At 39.5% G+C, this 20,307-nt stretch overlaps 2 protein-coding genes across 4 annotated transcripts in view; both read left to right on the top strand.

The window, feature by feature from the left end:
* The window catches only part of LOC311297560 (uncharacterized protein), a 165,799-nt gene that overhangs the window by 35,741 nt on the left and 109,751 nt on the right, over positions 1-20,307 (top strand). The window lies entirely within an intron of this gene.
* pxylp1 (2-phosphoxylose phosphatase 1) lies at positions 615-19,959 on the top strand. Of its 3 annotated transcripts, none has more exons than XM_084419706.1 (6): positions 615-753; positions 6,158-6,295; positions 13,854-14,015; positions 14,098-14,224; positions 16,792-16,931; positions 17,830-19,959. In XM_084419706.1, the coding sequence occupies exons 2-6, from the start codon at positions 6,217-6,219 to the stop codon at positions 18,843-18,845; spliced, it is 1,524 nt and encodes a 507-aa protein (XP_084275832.1). In that variant the 5' UTR covers positions 615-753; positions 6,158-6,216; the 3' UTR covers positions 18,846-19,959. The 3 variants fall into 3 exon arrangements, with proteins under 3 accessions (XP_084275832.1, XP_084275834.1, XP_084275833.1); XM_084419708.1 differs by lacking the exons at positions 615-753; positions 6,158-6,295 and adding exons at positions 12,798-12,881; positions 13,639-13,778; XM_084419707.1 differs by lacking the exons at positions 615-753; positions 6,158-6,295 and adding an exon at positions 12,804-12,881.

Raw genomic sequence — 20,307 nt, 5'->3', positions numbered from 1 at the left:
TTCTTTTTTTAATCAAAAACCTAATATGTCATCACAAATTGTTTTTATAATGTATCACTATAGTTATGAAATTAGGCCCTCACTACTACATTAAAATATGTACAAATATTCAAGGCACACACACACACACACACACACACATACAGAGAGAGAGAGAGAGAGAGAGAGAGAGAGAGAGAGAGAGAGAGAGAGAGAGAGAGAGAGAGAGAGAGAGAGAGAGATGTATATCATTTATATGGTTATCATTCATAGCTATCGAGTATGTCAAAGTAGCCTACCATGCCATCACATAACATGGTATACCATGGTTGGTAACAACGTTTTTGACCATCTATGACCAGCAGAGGGAGCAGTAAAACTCAACTATAATGTCTGACACGCACACACACACACACACACACATACAGAGAGAGAGAGAGAGAGAGAGAGAGAGAGATGTATATCATTTATATGGTTATCATCATTCATAGCTATCGAGTATGTCAAAGTAGCCTACCAACTACCATGCCATCACATAACATGATATACCATGGTAACAACGTTTTTGACCATCTATGACCAGCAGAGGGAGCAGTAAAACTCAACTATAATGTCTGACACGCACACACACACACACACACACACAGGGTTTATGTTGTTAGAGGAGCCGCAGAGAGGCTCACAGCAGGGCTGAGTCTGATCGTTCTTTTGGACTGATGGATTATCGTTCTGATCGACTCCTCTGAACGGAATATTTGGGCTCTGTTCGGTCAGGTAAAGCGGGTTTCCCTCTTCTCGTGTCGTGACGTGTCTGTAAGTGTGTTTGATCTGTTGCTTTGCTTATCTTACTGAACGCGATGCTTCCAGAATCATTATTCCTTTTGCACTTTTCCATACGCATTCTTCTCGTTTTCCCTTTGCGCGATCATAGTCTTTTAAGATCATAAACTGATCATCTTCACTCGCACAAGACGACAGATGGACATTATTTGAAGGAAAAAGTGTGGTTCCTGCATTGTCGGAGTTCAAGATGCAACACTTTCAGACTGAGACATTTATTGCGAAAAATGCGTTATTATAGGCGAGCTGTCATCTAATATACTTCTCCATATGTTTGAGTAGATGCCAAATAACATGGGCTTTGTTTTCTCAATATCAAGATTATAGGTTAAATTGAACTTGTGTAGCCTATATGTTTACAGTATGGCATATAGCCCTAGTCTATATAATATATAAAAAAAATCCTGTACATAAGTTAGATTAAAACACATATGTGTCAAGTTCTGAGAAATGCAATATATGAATTCTTGTTTGGTTCCAGTGTTGTAAGTTACTATAAAAGTATACTATAAAAGTAATTAATTACTAGTTACTAATTACATCTTTAACAATGTAATTAGATTACTGTACTAATTACAATCTCAAAAAATGTATACAATTGCATAAATTATTCTTGAACTGACTAAAGTGTGTAAAGGGAGAAGGTTACATTAAAAACGTACATTTTAACATTAAATTTTGATGTTAAATTCACTGTTGTTTATATAAATTGTATACAATATTTAATGCAATTACATCAGAAGTAACTGTAATTATATTACAGAAAAATTAAGAGGAACCCCTTTACTTTTTCAAGGGAAAAGTAATTCAATTACAGTAATTAGATTACGTTTGGTTTATACATAAAAAAAAATAAAAAAATTCAAGAAAGTGGTATAATCACAAAGGCAAAAAGTACCAAAATAATACACGAGTGTAGACAATTTTATATATTTTTATATATATATATATATTTTTAAGGAGTTAAAATAAATATACATTTTTGAGTCAAGAATATCACTATCATCTGAAGAAAGCATTTTTTTTTTACGAACTTGATGACCTTCGGTTGGAACCGATCCAACCGATATAGATATTATACCGCAAAGTGATGAAGTCACTGACCATTACATGGTAACTTGCATATTACGTACTGCTGTAATATGTCATGCGGCGCCGCGTTATCAACCAGGCAGAACAATCCTTCCATCCACCATAGATAATTTCTCAAATTGCTTATCTGATCTGTCTCAGCTGCTGCCTGAACCCAAACAAACAGATGAACTAGAGGAATTAACTAGCACTATGAGCACTATTCTCTCTAGAACATTGGATATTGTTGCACCTATTAGATTAAAAAAGGTCAGAGAGAAAATTAAAGCACCGTGGTACAACAATACTACGCATGTTCTAAAGAGAGAAACCCGTATTTTAGAGCGTAAATGGAAACAAACTAATTTAGAGGTCTTTAGAATCGCGTGGAAAGACAGTATGTCACGTTATAAAAAGGCCCTAAAAGCAGCCAGGGCTGAGCACCTCCGCAAACTAATAGAAAATAACCAAAATAATCCAAGGTTTTTATTTAACACCGTGGCTAGACTAACAAATAAACAGACATCACCCGAACAAAATATCCCGTTACAGTTTAGTAGTAATGATTTTATGAAGTTCTTCACTGAGAAAATAGAAAGCATCAGAACCACAATTGTAAACGTTCAATCTTCAGTTGCGCCTTATAATTCAGCCTTAATTATCACCCCGCAAGAACAATTACAGTGCTTTACAACTATAGAACAAATAGAGTTAAATAAACTTATCACTTCCTCTAAAACAACAACATGTTTATTAGATCCGATACCAACTAAACTACTGAAAGAAGTGTTACCTGTAGTGGAAGAGCCTCTCCTTAATATTATTAACTCGTCTTTATCTTTAGGTCATGTTCCAAGAACATTTAAACTGGCAGTTATAAAACCTCTCATTAAGAAACCACAATTAGATCATAATAACCTAGCAAATTATAGACCCATTTCAAATCTGCCATTTATGTCTAAAATATTAGAAAAAGTGGTGTCCGCTCAGTTGTGTTCTTTCTTGCAAGAAAATGATATCTATGAAAAGTTTCAATCAGGATTCAGGCCGCACCATAGCACTGAAACTGCGCTCGTTAAAATCACAAATGATTTACTTTTAGCTTCTGACCAAGGCTGTATCTCAATACTAGTTTTACTTGATCTTAGTGCTGCGTTCGATACTATAGATCACACAATACTCTTAGATCGACTACAAAATTATACTGGTGTTCAAGGACAAGCATTAAGCTGGTTTAGATCATACTTATCTGACCGCTACCATTTTGTCTATTTAAATGGAGAAAAATCGATCATAACTCCAGTAAACTATGGAGTGCCGCAGGGATCTGTGTTAGGCCCTCTATTATTCTCAGTATATATGATGCCACTTGGAAATATTATAAGGAAACATGGAATTAGTTTCCATTGTTATGCTGATGACACTCAAATATATATTTCATCACGGCCAGATGAAAACGCTAAATTATCCAAATTGACAGAGTGTGTTAAAGATATAAAAGATTGGATGACGCGTAATTTTCTTTTATTAAATCCAGACAAAACAGAGGTACTACTTATCGGTTCAAAAAACCGCCCACAAAACCTCTCGCAATACAACTTTAATATAGTAGGATGTCCTGTTACTTTATCCTCTACAGTAAAAGACCTGGGTGTTATACTCGATTGCAACCTGTCTTTCAAAAATCATATTTCATATGTTACAAAAACCGCCTTTTTCCACCTTAGAAACATTGCTAAGCTACGTAATATGCTATCAGTTTCTGATGCAGAAAAGTTAGTTCATGCATTCATGACCTCGAGACTAGATTACTGTAATGCTTTATTAGCCGGTTGTCCTGCATCCTCAATTAACAAGCTACAGTTAGTCCAAAATGCCGCCGCTAGAGTTCTTACTAGATCAAGAAAATATGATCATATAACACCGATTTTATCATCACTGCATTGGTTACCTATAAAGTTCCGTATTAATTACAAGGTATTGCTACTGACTTATAAAGCCCTAAACGGCTTAGCTCCAGTCTATTTAACGAATCTTCTATCACCCTATAATCCATCGCGCTCTTTAAGATCACTAAATTCAAGGCTTTTGGTCATACCTAGGATATCCAGAACCACCAAAGGAGGGAGAGCATTTTCACATTTAGCTCCTAAACTCTGGAATGGCCTTCCTGATACTGTTCGTTGCTCAGACTCGCTCTCCCAGTTTAAAACTAGATTAAAGTCGCATCTCTTCAGCCAGGCATTCATATAATATTTTTAATCTTACAGTTCAAATTACAATCCGGCCTCTAGTTAATAAACGCCAGAGGAGAACTGGCCCCCGACTGAGCCTGGGTTCTCCCAAGGTTTTTTTTTCTCCATTGGGTCACCTGATGGAGTTTTAGGACACTATTAGGTCACTTGATGGAGTTTTTCGGTTCCTTGCCACTGTTGCCTTTGGCTTGCTCAGTTGGGGATATTCTGGGGATATCTAATTTGATTTTATCAATAAATTCCACTAGAAACAAACCTTGTTGTATTATTTTAATTTAATACTGTGAAGCTGCTTTGATACAATCTGTATTGTGAAAAGCGCTATACAAATATACTTGACTTGACTTGACTTGACCTTGAGACACTGTAAGGAGGGTCTTGTTTTATAGTTCTTGTCACATGACAATGGCTCCTTTTATTTCAGTGACTGAAAACATGTAGGCTATTCAAGTCATTCTCTGTATGAATTTCATTTTTGTATAGTTTTAGCCCTCACTAATTCATTTAAATAATCCTGTGATGTGACACATTTTGAAAGTATGAATATTTCATGCCCTCTCTACTTTAAAACGAGGCCATAAAAGGGCGTGAATAATAATTACACAAAAATTAAACTAGTTTTAGATGGAGAATGGCATGTCACACTGCAAGAGACTGCTGACCGTGTTTGTCATTAGAGTCACAGGGGTTTGCAGTTTTATTTCAAGAACAAAACAAAAAAAAAGGTGTTAAACCCAAGCTGCAGCTGAAACCTTGTAATACTTCAAATGTCAATGCATACTTGTTTTCATGTCCGCTGCAGATGAGTGAAGGGTGTAGTAGTCAAGGAAGTGTGGTTCAATGCTCTCATGATGTGGCCTCTGGCAGCTTTAAACATCTGCTCAGTCCATCAGCTGTGTGTATTTGTGTGTGTACTTTAGATATGGTCAAAAAGCTTGTTGCAGGAATGAAGTTAAAAGCACAACTATTATCTGTATTTAGAGTTAATAACAGTTTCTGCTTCTGTGTGACTGGGTAAATTACATGTTGCTTGCTGGTGCTGTGTGTAGTGTTGTCAGTTTGTGTTTCAACAGACTTTGGTTGTCCTACATGGTATGTTTTTGCTGCAATACGTTTATAAAAGGGAAACCAGCACTGTGTTAAAGGGATAGTTCACCCAGAAATAAAAATTCTGTCAGTAATTACTTACCCTCATGTTGTTCCAACCCCGTAAGACTTTCGTTCACCTTTGGAACACAAATGAAGATATTTTTTATGAAATCTGAGAGCTGTCTCACTCATCCATAGGCTTCTATGTTATTGAAACTTGGCGGCCCAGAAAGTTAGCAAAGACGTCGTTAAAATAGTCCAAGTGACTACAGTGGCTCAACCATAAGTTTATCAAGCGACGAGAATACTTTTTTGTGTGAAAAAAACCCCCAACTTTATTCAACTATGTATTTTCTTCTGTGTGGGCCTCTGATGTGAGTTCGTCAGAACGTAGGCTCACGTCAGAACGTCAGAACATAGGCTCACTATTGGCCGACGCTGGTCATGTGTGTGATGCGTGTGACGTACAACTGTTACACTACGTGAACTCACTCAGAGGCCCACACAGAAGAAAATGAATAGGCCAAGTTGAATAAAGTTGGGGGGTTTTTCGCACAAAAAGTATTCTCGTCGTTTGATAAACTTATGGTTGAGCCACTGTAGTCACTTGGACTATTTTAACGATGTCTTTACTAACTTTCTGGGCCGGCAAGTTTCAATAACATAGAAGCCTATGGAGGAGTGAGACAGCGCTCAGATTTCATCAAAAATATCTTAATTTATGTTCCGAAGATGAACGAAAGTCTTACGGGGTTGGAACAACATGAGGGTGGGTAATTACTGGCAGATATTTCATTTTTGGGTGAACTAACCCTTTAAGCAATGCAATTGTTATTGTTAATTGTTAAGCAATGCAACTCCTAGTAATGTTGTGTTATTTGTATGTGTGCTATATTAAGTTTCTGTTGCTCTTGATTTCTCAGGTGGCAGGAAGCTGTGCATGTATGGCTGATGGACAGGTGTCTGAACCAATCACAGGACAATGCTGGCAAGGAGCCGTTTCATCGTGGTGCTGGTGGTGGGTGCGCTGCTGGCGGTGCTGAGTTTCAGCTTGCAGTATTGTAAGTGTGTGAACCACAATGAATGATTTCACTCACGTTTCCTCTGTATGAGCTTACAGCTATTCATACATACTCTAATGTTTCCCTGGGGACTGCGGTGTATGTATGTTTAGTGTGTCAGGTGGGAATTTAACCTCCGCTGGATTGTATTTACATTCTTGGGATGTGCCTGTGTGTTTGTGTGTGTTTTGTAATTCCAGTGGGAATATGGTCTCAATTAGACCGCATTCAACACTAAACAAAGGCATTTCCCTTGAAGTGCTATATCATGGATTTTTTTCCCATTTCAGTAGAACACAATTTTAGTGATAATCTTTTAGTTAGCCAATAAAACAAATAAAAAAGACAAAGCGTGTCTATATACACTTACAAAATCGTACTGTGGCACACTATGGAAATACCATTATACTTTGGTTGAATACCATGGTATTATCATGCTAGGTGTCACAATCACCAGCTGCCTGTCCTGGACTACGATTGTTGATTATCCTTTCAATAAACTACTCCAGTTGGATCCTCAACCCTGTGTGTCAGAGCAGTTTCATGACAGAAGACATGGATGGATCCAGCAGAGGAAATTCGGTTCCTACGTCAAGGTACCCATACTATAGACCTTATGCGCCAGAGAAACGAGGGCACCGCCATCTTTAGAATATTGTCTTTGAACTTCCGTTTTTGCGGTCGCTCTATATATTCCTATGGCATTGCTGTCCAGGAGTAATTAGCTTTTGAAGTGGATTTACTTAATGTAAAGTTAACGAAAGTTATCATGAGGATTGTAATGTTTAAAGCAGATGTCTTAACAAATGTCAGTAGACCGGGAAGATTTTAAAATGAGCCGTTCATTCATAAATACGCAAGATCGCTGTGAAAATACAGACCGGAAGTCAAAAGACAACAAGCGCAGCGCTGAAAAGGGGCGGGGCTACATAAGGTCTATAAGGGTCTACACTGAACAGTTCTGTGCTCTCGCCTCTCGCCAATTGACTAAACTGAAAGATGCTGTTTTTAAGGGCTTGTGTTGTCATGGCTTAGCTGAGCCCATAAAATCATGTATGCCTCGAGGAAATAACGCACTGACTCTAGAACAATAGAGTCAGTTCGTATGTTTTGCTGCTGGTTAAAGGGAGGTTGAGGAGGGCAATTCCCCTAAACATTTGCACTCTATGTGGCCACCAGAGCTTGGCCTATCACAGTCTCCAGTACTTCCAGCTTTGATGTTGGCAAATCGAGTTCTCTCAGCGCTTCCCAGTCCGGTATTTCCAAGACCAGGCCTCTTCACAACATGGCTGCCACACCAGAGTCTTCAGGTGGTCTTCGGCCCCACCAGCTCCATCGTGGGGATCTTTAGTCCCGTCCGCTCGGCTGTGGTGGTCATTTTCTCTGCAGTGGGGGTCTTCAGTCCCGTCTACACTGCCTTGGTGGTCATCTGCTCCACCATGGGGTCCTTCCTCCACTCCATGGACCTGGCCCTCCATCCCACCCCTGGGTCCGCCTCCGCTCCACCTTCCTCCTGAACTTCTGTGACCCGTTGAGGAGCATCTGGATAACCAGCTCTCCCCTCTTGTTTATTGTCATTGCAACATGGGACTACATTTCCCAGAACTCTACTGGCCGGTCTCATCTTCCCTGATTGTTCTCAGCTATTTCTCATTACAGTCCCTGTCTAAATTAGCCTGGTTAATTTCAGTCACTCATTGCAAAGTCTTGTATGTCTGCATTGTATTTCTGAGCTTTGTATCCTTGTTGCCTGTGTCTTGGTTTTGATCTTTTGCCTGTTGCCCTGGATTTCTCTGTTTGCCTGTGCATTGAACTCTGTCATTGTTTGGACTGTGCTATTGACATCTTGCCTGTTTTGGACTACGATTGTGGATTATCCTTTCAATTATCCTGTGTGTCAGAGCAGTTTCATGACACTAGGTCACCATGAACACCCTCAATATTCAGATTTTTGGTCAATCAATATGGGTTTTTCAATAACAAATTCTTAAACATCTATAAAAAGGTACTGTGGTGTTACTTTAAATATACTATGGTGCTTAAAGGGATAGTTCACTTTGAAATTAATTTTTGATATGTTTTAGCTTACCTCAAGGGCATCCAAGATGTAGGTGTCTTTGTTTCCGCAGTAGTTTCAATTTTGATATTTTTAGGTCAAACCGTTCTTGTCTGTCAGTCATATAATGCATGTCGATGGTCACTGGCTCAAAACACAAGCACAGAGTCCAAATTAAAACAATTCCCCACGTCCAAATGAAACAATTCCCCATCATAAGTACACATTGATGGCCTAAGACACGAAACGAGCGGTTTGTGTGAGAAAACGAACAGTATTTATATCGTTGTTATCTCTTGAAAACAGCACACGTCCAAATGATCTGACGGCGCGGGCGGGTATAGATATATACATAGATTTCGCCTTGGCTACGGTTTCGTTCCAATGAACTGCAGTAGCGAAGGCGACATCTAGTGTATACATCTATACCCGCCAGCGGGCGGTTGACGGTTTTGTTCCAATGAACTGCAGTAGCCAAGGCGACATCTATGTATATATCTATACCCGCCCGCGCTGTCAGATCATTTGGACGTGTGCTGTTTTCAAGACATAACAACGATATAAATACTGTTCGTTTTCTCACACAAACCGCTCGTTTCGTGTCTTAGGCCATCAATGTGTACTTATGATGGGGAATTGTTTCATTTGGACGATGGGGAATTGTTTTAATTTGGACTCTGTGCTTGTGTTTTGAGCCAGTGACCATCGACCTGCATTATATGACTGACAGACAAGAACGGTTTGACCTAAAAATATCAAAATTGAAACTACTGCGGAAACAAAGACACCTACATCTTGGATGCCCTTGAGGTAAGCTAAAACATATCAAAAATTAATTTCAAAGTGAACTATCCCTTTAAATTCACTCCAGGGTACTTGATGGTGCATGCCCAACAAACAAACGTGTAATTTAGCATTCTGGGAACCACTAATCTAAGATCCTTTCTTCCACTCTACAGAGGAAAGCATCAATGACATGGCTTATGCCTGATGCACTGCTGTGCTCAGAAATATGTCAAACAATTTTGAAGTCGTAATAAAATGGAAGTAGCGACAAATATTTTCTTACGTATTACGTACAACCAAGTGTAACAGATTATCGGAAAAGAAAAAATCTTGGACGAGGACTTGGTTCTATGCATCGGTTGTTGATTGGATGTTGAGGATGTTAAAAGTGGAGGCATATAAATGCAAGATTGCAAGGGCGGGGTTAAAAGACTAAATGATTGGAGAAGTCCTGCATACATCACCAGAGAGAAGTGTGCTGTTTTCATTGGAAGGTCCAGTTATGACATTTTGATTAATCCTTTCCCTGCCAAAGATGGAATTTTCCATCATTTATTACGCAACACTTTCCTGCCAATGACATACTTTTCCTTCATTAATGACACAACACTTCTCTGACATTGATGGAATTTCAGTTTTTTATGACACTACGCATTCCAGCCATTGACGGAATTTTCCATAATTTATGACAACACTTCCCTGGCATTGACGGAATTTTCCATCATTTATGACAACACTTCCCTGGCATTGATGGAATTTTCCGGCAATCCATGTTTTCACTGTTATACGGTAAGGGGGGTGCTATCACACATCTTCTGAAATAGTACAGAATTTCCAGATCAAACACAGGCGAAGAAGAAGCAGAAACAAGCGATAGAAGCATTGCTTACGCACATGTAAAATAACGTGATCATAAAACATTAAACAGCATATAAATCAAAACTGCCTGACGTTACTGAATAAAATGTTGACCCAGGTAGGGTTAATGACTGAAGCTTTTGGGGTGTTGATGGACTCGATCTACTCCATCTATGTTTTGATCATCGTTCTGAATCCGATCTGGACGTAGTGTTTGACAGAAATGCGATTTTCTCAGTATTTTGTTCAAAATGTTGCTTTTTTATGAAACGTACCCACATTCAAGTGTTGATAAAAAAGAATGCACAAAGCCTAGAATATATATATATTTTTTAAGCAGTCTCTCATTCTCTCATTCTTTTGACATATTGCATGTTCAGATATTAATTCAACTAGATATTATGGGGGGCCTTGACATTTTTGTCAAAATGATCAAAAATGCTGGCGCTGGCTGGCATCTTTAAAAAAAAAAATGCTAGTGTGGAAATAGTTAAACAATTCAAGTTCAAAACAACACAATTTAAATTGCTTGCAATATGATTTAGAACATGCATTTAGAAAATAGATGCATTTTAGGTGAATAGGTGAATTTTCATTTCATCTCTCTCTGACCACATTTACATGAGCTTGTTAACCCAGCATAAATTGGGGGCCGCCAGCTGACACATGGATGATACTTTACAGACGGTTGGTTTAGACAGTCTAAATGCAGTCCCTGGAATCATATCATGTTTACATGATTTATTTTTAAGACTTGAAACCGAGCAGTCAAAAAACCTGGAAGTCCCAAAGCCATTAGTGAGAATATGATTTGCAGAAGAGAAATGTTCATGTATTTTTATAAAATAAGGGTCAGTAAGATTGGCTTTTTGAGACAGATTATTGCCAGATTAGACCCCAGTGTCCCATGTCCTTGACTGAAAATCCTCTTTCGCCGAGGACTGCGGTTATCTGTGTCTTGGAAACCAGCCCTGCAGATTAAATATTTCATGTCACAGTGACAGCTACAGGGAAATCCTGCTAATTTAGTCGTTTAACAGCACAGATGGTAAGAATTTGCAAAGCCAACTCAAATGAAACCAAACATGACATTTCTTTGGATGAGGTAAGTAGGGATTGGTCAGTGATACTCTTAATATCCGCCCTCTGCATCCCACATCCAATCACAGCTCAGTCTGAGCAACAGGATCTACCTGGCCAGTAAACGAGAACCAAGTTTTTGTTGTGTTCAGACATAAAAGAGTCGGCCTTTGACATGCTTTACAGTGTTCACACTTGGCAGGTTTGGTTAGATTAAAACGAATTCTGGTGCGATTGCTCTGTTAGTGTGGTTCATTTGAATAACTGTGAACGCTGCCATCTGATCCCTGTCCAAACAAGCAGACCGAGAGTTGAGCTGAAAAGATTGGTCTGAAAGATTGGTATTGTTCCACTTCCAAACGAACTCTGGTGCGGTTCGACTGAAATATGAACGCACCACGGACCAAAGACATCCAAACAAACCAGAAATAGGACATGATGTCACAAGATGAGAGCCTAAAAAGGATTCAGAATTCTCAAGCATTCGTGTTTTTTCTCGTATTAGTCGCAATGTTGCCTATCACAGTTCGGTACAGGCATCAGAACAGTGTCTCCCCGCAGCAGATCTATGTTTGTGTGTGTGACGGAGAGGGATTCCTGCCACTTTTTTTTTCTCCTTCACAAATTTTATAAGCTCTTCACGAGTTCTCAGTTGGTCAAAATACCATCATATTATGCAGGCTACGCACGTATAGCAAGCACCCTTAGCTTAGCACACAACATTGTTTTGGATGTTCGGTAAGTTCCGTCTCAAAATAGGCAATACATCATAAAAGCCGACCAATCAGGTTGTGAACGTATCCCTATGCCTTTAGGTTCAGTGTTAAAAATGCCAATCTGAACGCTAAGCGAACCAGGACTAAATGTTTTTATTTGGTCTGGACCAAGCGAACTGAACTAAAGTGTGAACACACCCTAAACCATATTTCACTGTCTTTTTACCATTTTGTGCATCCACCTTGAGACCAGTTGCTTAAAACTCATAGCTCATAAAAGAGTTATCTATAATGCAATGTCGTTTTAAGTGACAGTTTTTGTTCTGATATGGGTTGCACTAATGCTGATTATGTTTGTCATCCTTACTGTCATTCTGCCTTCCTCACGTTGCCTGTTTCTTTCACCCTGTGTGAGGTCATTACTAATTCATTCCCTCCTTTGTGGTGTCTCCAACATGAGCCGAAAGCTGTCTGAATGTAGGACAGAACCGAGTCTTAAATTATCCTCTCTCCTCTCTCTCTCTTTACTTCAGTTCACTCGAGCATGACTGATGCAGTTTTAAAGAAAGAGGCTCCAGGTCTGTAGACTAACAAGCAGACGGGGAGAAAGAAGCTATACATTGAAAATGAGAAAGAGAGAAGTGAAGGATGAAAGAGGACCGGTTCTCATCCTGGTTAATTGTAGGTTTCTGTCAGCATTGCTTCATCGCTGAAGTGCACGATGCCAACACACACACAATATCAGCCCAATGGCCTTGAACAGCAGTATAAACACTGTCTGTCCTGTTTGATTTGTGTCTATTGTATTTGTGTTTTAGGTGTGTGTGATTTTTCTTGTACACTATACTCAGCTACAAAGAGCTCTTTGTGTGGCCGGCCTACACAGAGCTGTCCTGTGATTGGCTGAGAGTTTGGAGCTAACATGTGATTGGCAGGGCTGCTTTTAGAGGCGGGAGTAAGTCAGAGGGGGTTTGATGCTGAATTAAAACCAGTATGAGGTGCACAAACACACACACACCTGCTCGCTTTCACATCTCCATAATGTCCGTCGCTGCACGTATAAACCAGCTAACCGTCATACTTCTGTCTGGTGAGTTTAACTCCTGGTTGGTTACAGCAGTAGTTAATTTTAAAAGTGTTCATTTAGCCCGATGCCATTTATTCATTCATTTATTTTGTATTTAGCAGTTTGGTTGTTTCTATGCTAACAGTGTTTTTTTATAATATTGTGTATATATTCCAAATTTAATTGTTATATAAAAGGAGCAATGAAAAATGTTAGCATTGCATAGTCAGGTTTATGTTCAGTTTTTTTCTTTTTATGTTGACCCAGTTTCCTAGTGCGTTTCTGTTTGTTCCTTTATTCCGTTCACCTGGTTCCCATTAATTATCTTATTAGTTTCCTTATTTGCCATGTTATTAGAAAACAGAATTATTTTGTATTTAAGTTATAATGCATTTAAGTGTATTCAATTATAATGTATTTAAGAGTTTGAGGATGATGCTGCAGGTTTCTCTTAAAACATTTCACGTTATTTAAGAATCATCATACCTTATTTTCACATTTTATTTCCATGTACGTTTTTAAAACAATAAAAACAATCATAATTCAGTTTTTCATAGTGTGTGTGAAACAGGTTAGATTCTATAAATGCTCTTTTTGGACTGGTTTAATAAATGCTTGTTCTTAGAGTGTGTTTTCATAGATTGTACAGTTTATTCTTTTGCTTAAAGAAAATTACACATTTATCATAATATAAAAGTTTCTGTAATTATTTATGTGTACTTAAAGTGCAAATATGTAGCTCAAAGATGTTGGTCTTGTGTTTTTATCTGTCACATTGAAGGATTGTAGGACCCTCTTTCTGGTAGTTGTCAATCACTGGCTAATATCCGGCCAGACTCCTCCCTCTGCCCACATCGCCTTGGCAATTCCCAAAATCCAACAATCCGCAGCACTGTGCAGCCTCAATGTTTGTTCTATGAGGTCAGAACTGAGGAAGCTGGAAATAGTGTGTGCTTGTGCTTAATGACTCTCATAGTCCTTTCTTTCTTTCCCTAGTGCACCTCATTCCAACCAATCCGGTGGCAGAGCAAAGGTCACTTGGTAAAAGCAGAAAGCGTGTGAATCCAGTCCTCCATACGGATCCTCCCGCCCCTGACCCCATCCGAGACACCCACCAGTACTGCAATTACCCCAACGTCAGCGAGCACGGCTGGGAGGGTAAGCAACACACACACATTTACCTTCTCGCACACCTGAAGACTCTCTCAGACGTGGTGTGATGTAGTTGTGTGTGTCGTAGGTCACAGTCCGGCGGACTACAGGCTGCTGTCGGTCCAGGTGATGATCCGTCATGGAGACCGTTTCCCTTTATACTCCATCCCAAAAACCAGGAAACCTGCCATAGATTGCACCCTATCAGAGAAGAGGTATGCATTCATATGTTAATGATCTGATGATGCCATCTATCTATCTGTCTATCTATCTATCTGTCTATCTATCTATCTATCTATCTATCGGACAGACAGTGGGAGTATCTATCTCCGTCCGTCCATCCATCCATCCATCCATCCATCCATCTATCTATCTATCTATCTATCTATCTATCTATCTATCTATCTATCTATCTATCTATCTATAGTTCTGTCTGTTTATCTATCTATCTATCTATCTATCTATCTATCTATCTATCTATCTATCTATCTATCTGTCCGTCCGTCCGTCCGTCCATCCATCCATCCATCCATCCATCTATCCATCTATCTCACTGTCTGTCTGTCCATCCATCCATCCCACTCTATCCATCCATCTATCTATCTATCCATCCCTCTGTCTGTCTGTCCGTCCGTCCGTCCATCCATCCATTCATCTATCTATCCATCCCTCTGTCTGTCTGTCTGTCCATCTGTCTGTCTGTCCATCCATCCATCCCACTCTATCCATCCATCTATCTATCTATCCATCCCACTGTCTGTCTGTCCGTCCATCCATCCATTCATCTATCTATCCATCCCTCTGTCTGTCTGTCTGTCCGTCCGTCCGTCCGTCCGTCCGTCCGTCCGTCCATCCATCCATCCATCCATCCATCCATCCATCCATCATCTATCTATCTATCTATCTATCTATCTATCTATCTATCTATCTATCTATCTATCTATCTATCTATCTATCTATCTATCTACTATCTATCTATCTATCACTTTCTGTCCATCCATCCATCCATCCATTCATCCATCTATCCATCTATCCCACTCTGTCCATCCATCCATCAATCTATCCCACTGTCTGTCTGTCCGTCTATCTATCTATCTATCTATCTATCTATCTATCTATCTATCTATCTATCTATCTATCACACTTTCTGTCCGTCCGTCCATCTATCCATCTATCCATCTATCCCACTCTGTCTATCCATCCATCCCACTGTCTGTCCATCCGTCCGTCCATCTATCTATCTCACTCTCAGGCTATCTATCTGTCTGTCTCTGTCTATCTATCTGTATGTATGTCGCAATATATAATGAAATGACTGAAAAAGTACATAATGCATCATTTTAAAATGATGCCTGTTTTCAAGGTCCATCATATTAGAAGATTGTTTTTTCTTTGTGCTTACAACTGATAACCCTCAGTGGACTTATGTTTGTGTGTTTATCAGGTTTACTGTTTATCAATAGGGCATGCAGTTTATGAATCATTATCAGATTAATATTCCATTCCCGCAGTCGTCTTTTATCCATCCCTGAGCCGTGTCGCCGTGGTTACGGCATCAGTGAAGAGTCACTGTAATGCTACCTAAAATAACATTATTGTGTTTCCATGGATTCATCGTAGTATTCTAACCAATGACATGACAAATGCTGTGCTTTCAGAATATCCCAAGAATTATTAATCACGCACAGCAACCCATAATATTCCCATGATGTCTGAGATTTATGTATTACAAAGTAATCCTCAACCATAAATCCTCGTCTCTTTCCCATGCTCTAGTTCTTCACAAACACGCAAACCTTGCTATCTAAATGCAGACACACAATAAGAGGTCTGATATGTGATTGCCTTTGTGACCCGACCAAACCTGACCATAATGCACTTAAAATGAAGATGTATTATAATAAAATGCAGTAATCCAACATCCCTGCTGGAGTTTTCTGAAGTCTATTAAAAATGATCAACTTTACCTCTGTTGCATATAGTGCATATAGTAATGACAGAACATAATTTTGTTTTGATTTATCCTTAGTTGCATTAGACCTGCATTAAATCTATGCAATAATTTTTTTTTAATGATGCATGTTTCATGTAATTGTAGTTGCATTATGTATCAGTTTAGTATAGTAAATATCCGTGCTCTTGATAATGCTGTTGTCTTCAACAGTCGATGAGCATTAGTTTCAGGAACAAAGCTCATAGCAGACCTCTGCCCTTGACTTTTACTGTTTTTAAATAATATTAATTATTTTACTACAGACTAACCCACGTCCTACTCCTGAAAGTAGGATAAACCAAATAAACCAAAAGGCTAATCGACCTTTATATTCTCTTTGAAGATGTCCCGGGTGCATATATAGATTAGCTTGAAAAATTCAAATGGTTTTCTAGCTTCTATCATTATACATGTTATCATGCCTCCCCCTTGTGGATATATCTTGTAATGACACTCTCACGTGGCTCCTCAGAGCTGCTTGTGCTGGCCATTATGATGCATATTGTGTTGTTCAGACCAGAGGTCTTCAATCCTGCTCCTGTGGAGTTCAGCTCCAAACCTAATCAAACACACCTGAAGCAGCTGATCAAGCTGTTCGGGATTACTTGAAAATATGCAGGCAGGTGAGCTGAAGTGTTGGAAATATACTTTGCAGGACAGTGGGTCCTCAGGAGACATCTGGTTTAGACTGTTAATCTGGAAAAAAAAAGATTCATGAATGTAATGCATCAAATGTATTTCTGATTTAAAATAAGTTCTAAAACCTCTTTCATGGCTGTAATTTCACAGAGAGCCCTCTCACCCCCTTTTGGCCGCCTTCATTAGTCACATGGCTCTCGGTGGGCGTGGTCACTGGGACGCATCACTGGGATCTCTGCCCCGATTACCCAGTCACAGCACCTGTGAAATGGGAGAGCTTACACAGACAGGTAACCAGTCACAGGCTGCGTCCGAAATCACATACTCTCTTGAGTAGGTACTTATTTTAAATAAGTAATTACTTCACAACCACTAAGAAAGTATGTTCTATATAGTATGAATGTGTGTAGTATGAATGTAATCTGGACTCTTTCGCTATATTGTCATTATCATGTGACCTACCAGCGTCCGTTGTGTCGCTTCACTGCCATTCACAAATCCTCTCCCGTGGCCTCATGGGATAGTAAAATCATATGCACACTTCAGAATCTCACCGGAAGTAGTAGGTCAGCCAGGTACTTTTTGCCTAATCTTCTATGAGTACTGTGAATTAGGACATACTTTTTTTTTGTCACTTACTGTTTTTCAGCTACTATATAGCTGGGGAGTATATGATTTCATATGCAGCCACAGTGTGGCAATATTTTATATTAAAATATAATTATATTTATAAAAAAATAATTCTCCTCTCTCTCTCTCTCTCTCTCTCTCTCTCTGTATGTATATATATATATATATATATATATATATATATAATTTTATTTATTTTTTATTCCAGGTGTGAAACTAACTACAAAAATAAATAAATAATTAGAAGTAGAATTTAGTTGCCCAGACAAAATTTCTTATTTTTGTTTAGTTTAAGTCCTAAAATAACTCAATTTGGCATAAAAACTATAAAATAAAAAGTTTACAAATTGTAGACATCATTTTAAAAAAATCTAATTAAAAATTACAAAAACAACATAATTACTAAAACTTACAAAAATTACAAAAAACATAAAAATAAAACTAATTCAAATTATTAATAAAAACTGTAGTAATATATCAATGACACTAAAATAACCCTGGTGTGAAATGTTATTGCCAGTGCTTATTAATATTTCTTTCTCTTTTTCTCTCTGTCAGGAGTCGTACAGCACTTGAAAAACGGCGATCATCTTCGCCAGGCCTACATCAAGCGTCACAATCTGCTCGCTGCTGATTGGTCACCGCGTCAGTTGTGGGTGGAGACTACAGGTAAAAGCCGCACCCTCCAGAGTGGATTGGCCTTCCTCTTCGGCTTCCTCCCGCATTTCGATTGGTCGCGTCTGACGGTTAGACAGCAGTGGAGTACGCTTTTCTGCAGTTCCTCGTGCGACTGTCCCACACGCAACCGGTACCTGGACCAGGAGCAGCGCAGGCAGTATCACCAGAGGACTGCCGACACCGAACTCGAACGCACGTATGTCGCCATGGCCAAGACGTTGGGTGTGGCCACAAAGACTCTGAGGGCGGCCAATCCCGTGGATGCTTTGTTGTGTCACTTTTGCCACGGTCTTCCCTTTCCGTGCTCCAGCACACAGTCTACATCAAATGCTCTGGATGAGGGGGCGTGTCTTACTCTACAGCACTTTGCTGTGATTCGACGGCAGCAGAAAGACGACGAACTGGAGCGGCGGAAGGCGGGGCTTTATCGTCGCTACGCTGTGCTCGCGGCTCATCCGTACCTCAACCGTACCGCAGCGCGACTGGAGAAGATCGCTCGAGGAAGCCAGACGCGCAAAGGCACAGAAGAGGCGGCCTTCGCTTTAGCATCTGCTCATGACGTGACCATGGCGCCATTGCTAAGCGCGCTCGGTCTGGAAGGGGCGGGATTTCCACGGTTCGCCGCCCGCCTGGTGTTTGAGCTGTGGAATAGCCCCGAAGCAAAAGGGAGAAAGAACGATAGGAAACGTGGAAAGTGGTTGGACGATATGTTTATTCGTGTTCTTTATAACGGAGAGGACTTGACCTTTGACACAGCTTTCTGCCGTGACCACAATCGACACTCTGCTCAGCCACTGTGCCCTCTGGGTAATTTCCTGTCTTTTGTGAGGAAGGATATGTTCAATATTGTTAATGCTACGAGTTACCAGCAGGCCTGCCGCCAAATTGTACTGTAATATATGAACAGAGCGCCAAGGGAGGATGAACAGGAATAGTTTACCCAAATATTCTGGACAATTCTGTCATCATTTGCTTCATTTTGTTCCAAACCCATATGACTTTTTGTGGAATGCATATGGCAAAATGATAAATAAAACAGAAGAAAAGAAAAAGCAAGAAAATCTCCCTAAAAGTCCATTCGACTTATGCACTTTATACCAAGGAGTTTCCAGGTGCTTGTCACTGCATTGTATGGGCCAAGAGCAGCACTAACATTTTTCAAAATTGCTCCTTTTTGTTTTCCGAAAAAGTTTTGGAATAACGTGAAAGTGAGAATTTCAGAATTTTAATTTTTGGGTGAACTGTTCCTTTAAGAGTGATTACTGCTAATGTTTTTGATGTAGTGTTAAGTTGGTGGAGCAAATAATGGTCCTGCACAAAAACTGGTACACTTTGCTAATCACATCAAATCAACTGACAAAAACTGAAGTTGTTTACAGCAACTTTTTTATCTTTTATTTTTACAGAGATTGGCAGTGATTGAATATTCACATCTGTATGACGACTGTGGTTTTAAATGTGACGTGATGTCAAACGACCCTAAAAAGCACAAATATCCAGCACACAAACAGTCACTTGTTAAAACACCTCTTGCCTTTATTCTGAGTCAGTGATCTAGGAATCCTGCCCAGTCATCATGACAATCCCAATGGATGTGCTAAATAGAGAAACTGTCAGTTTTTTTACCACATTTCTTAAATATTTGTATTAGATATAGGGCACTTCGCCACTTTATTGCAGCGTTTCTGCAGTGATCTGGAATTGGAAGTTATTTCCATTTCACGTCTCTTCCATTTGATGTCCCGGATGAGTTCTCACTTGAATTGTATTAGCAGAATTTCTAGTTTTACGCAGTCATGTTGTCCTGACACATTCCTCACACATTGTGTGTGCTTTTTAATTTCTTTTTTGTTCTTTTTTTTTTTTTATAATGTAAAGGTGAAAGGAGTGGTAGTATTTCTGAGTACTGTAAAATGTATTCAACTGAACTTTTGTATTATGACGTTCTTATGATTAGTGTACTGCCACATTCCAAAGCACATTTTTCAATAAATGAATCATTTTGTCTACTTTTTTTTTTTTTTTTTTTTTAAGGTGCAAGTCTCTGAGTTTTTGCAGAACTATGCCCCCTTCTGGCGACACGCGAAACTGCAACCAGAGTTGTGCACGCGGTTACATGGAGTTTGCGTTGGGGTTTGGGATGAACTAGAAGCCGGTCTCTTTGAATCCATCTTCTACTTTTGCAAAAGTCGCTTGAGTTGTCTTCGCTGATGCGGATAATGGCGGCGAATACACAAACCTGCCAGACATAACCAGGTGAGCGTGAACGCGCATGACGTCACGCCCAGTCGATTCCGTCCCGAATCCCTCTTTATTTATTTTACTGTACAGGATTATAGAGGCAATCGCAGTGATCAT

This window comes from Rutilus rutilus (genome assembly GCF_951802725.1).
Source record: "Rutilus rutilus genome assembly, chromosome: 9".
Taxonomy (NCBI): domain Eukaryota; kingdom Metazoa; phylum Chordata; class Actinopteri; order Cypriniformes; family Leuciscidae; genus Rutilus; species Rutilus rutilus.
The sequence above is the reverse complement of the archived record's forward strand: the minus strand, read 5'-3'. Positions and strand labels throughout refer to the sequence as shown.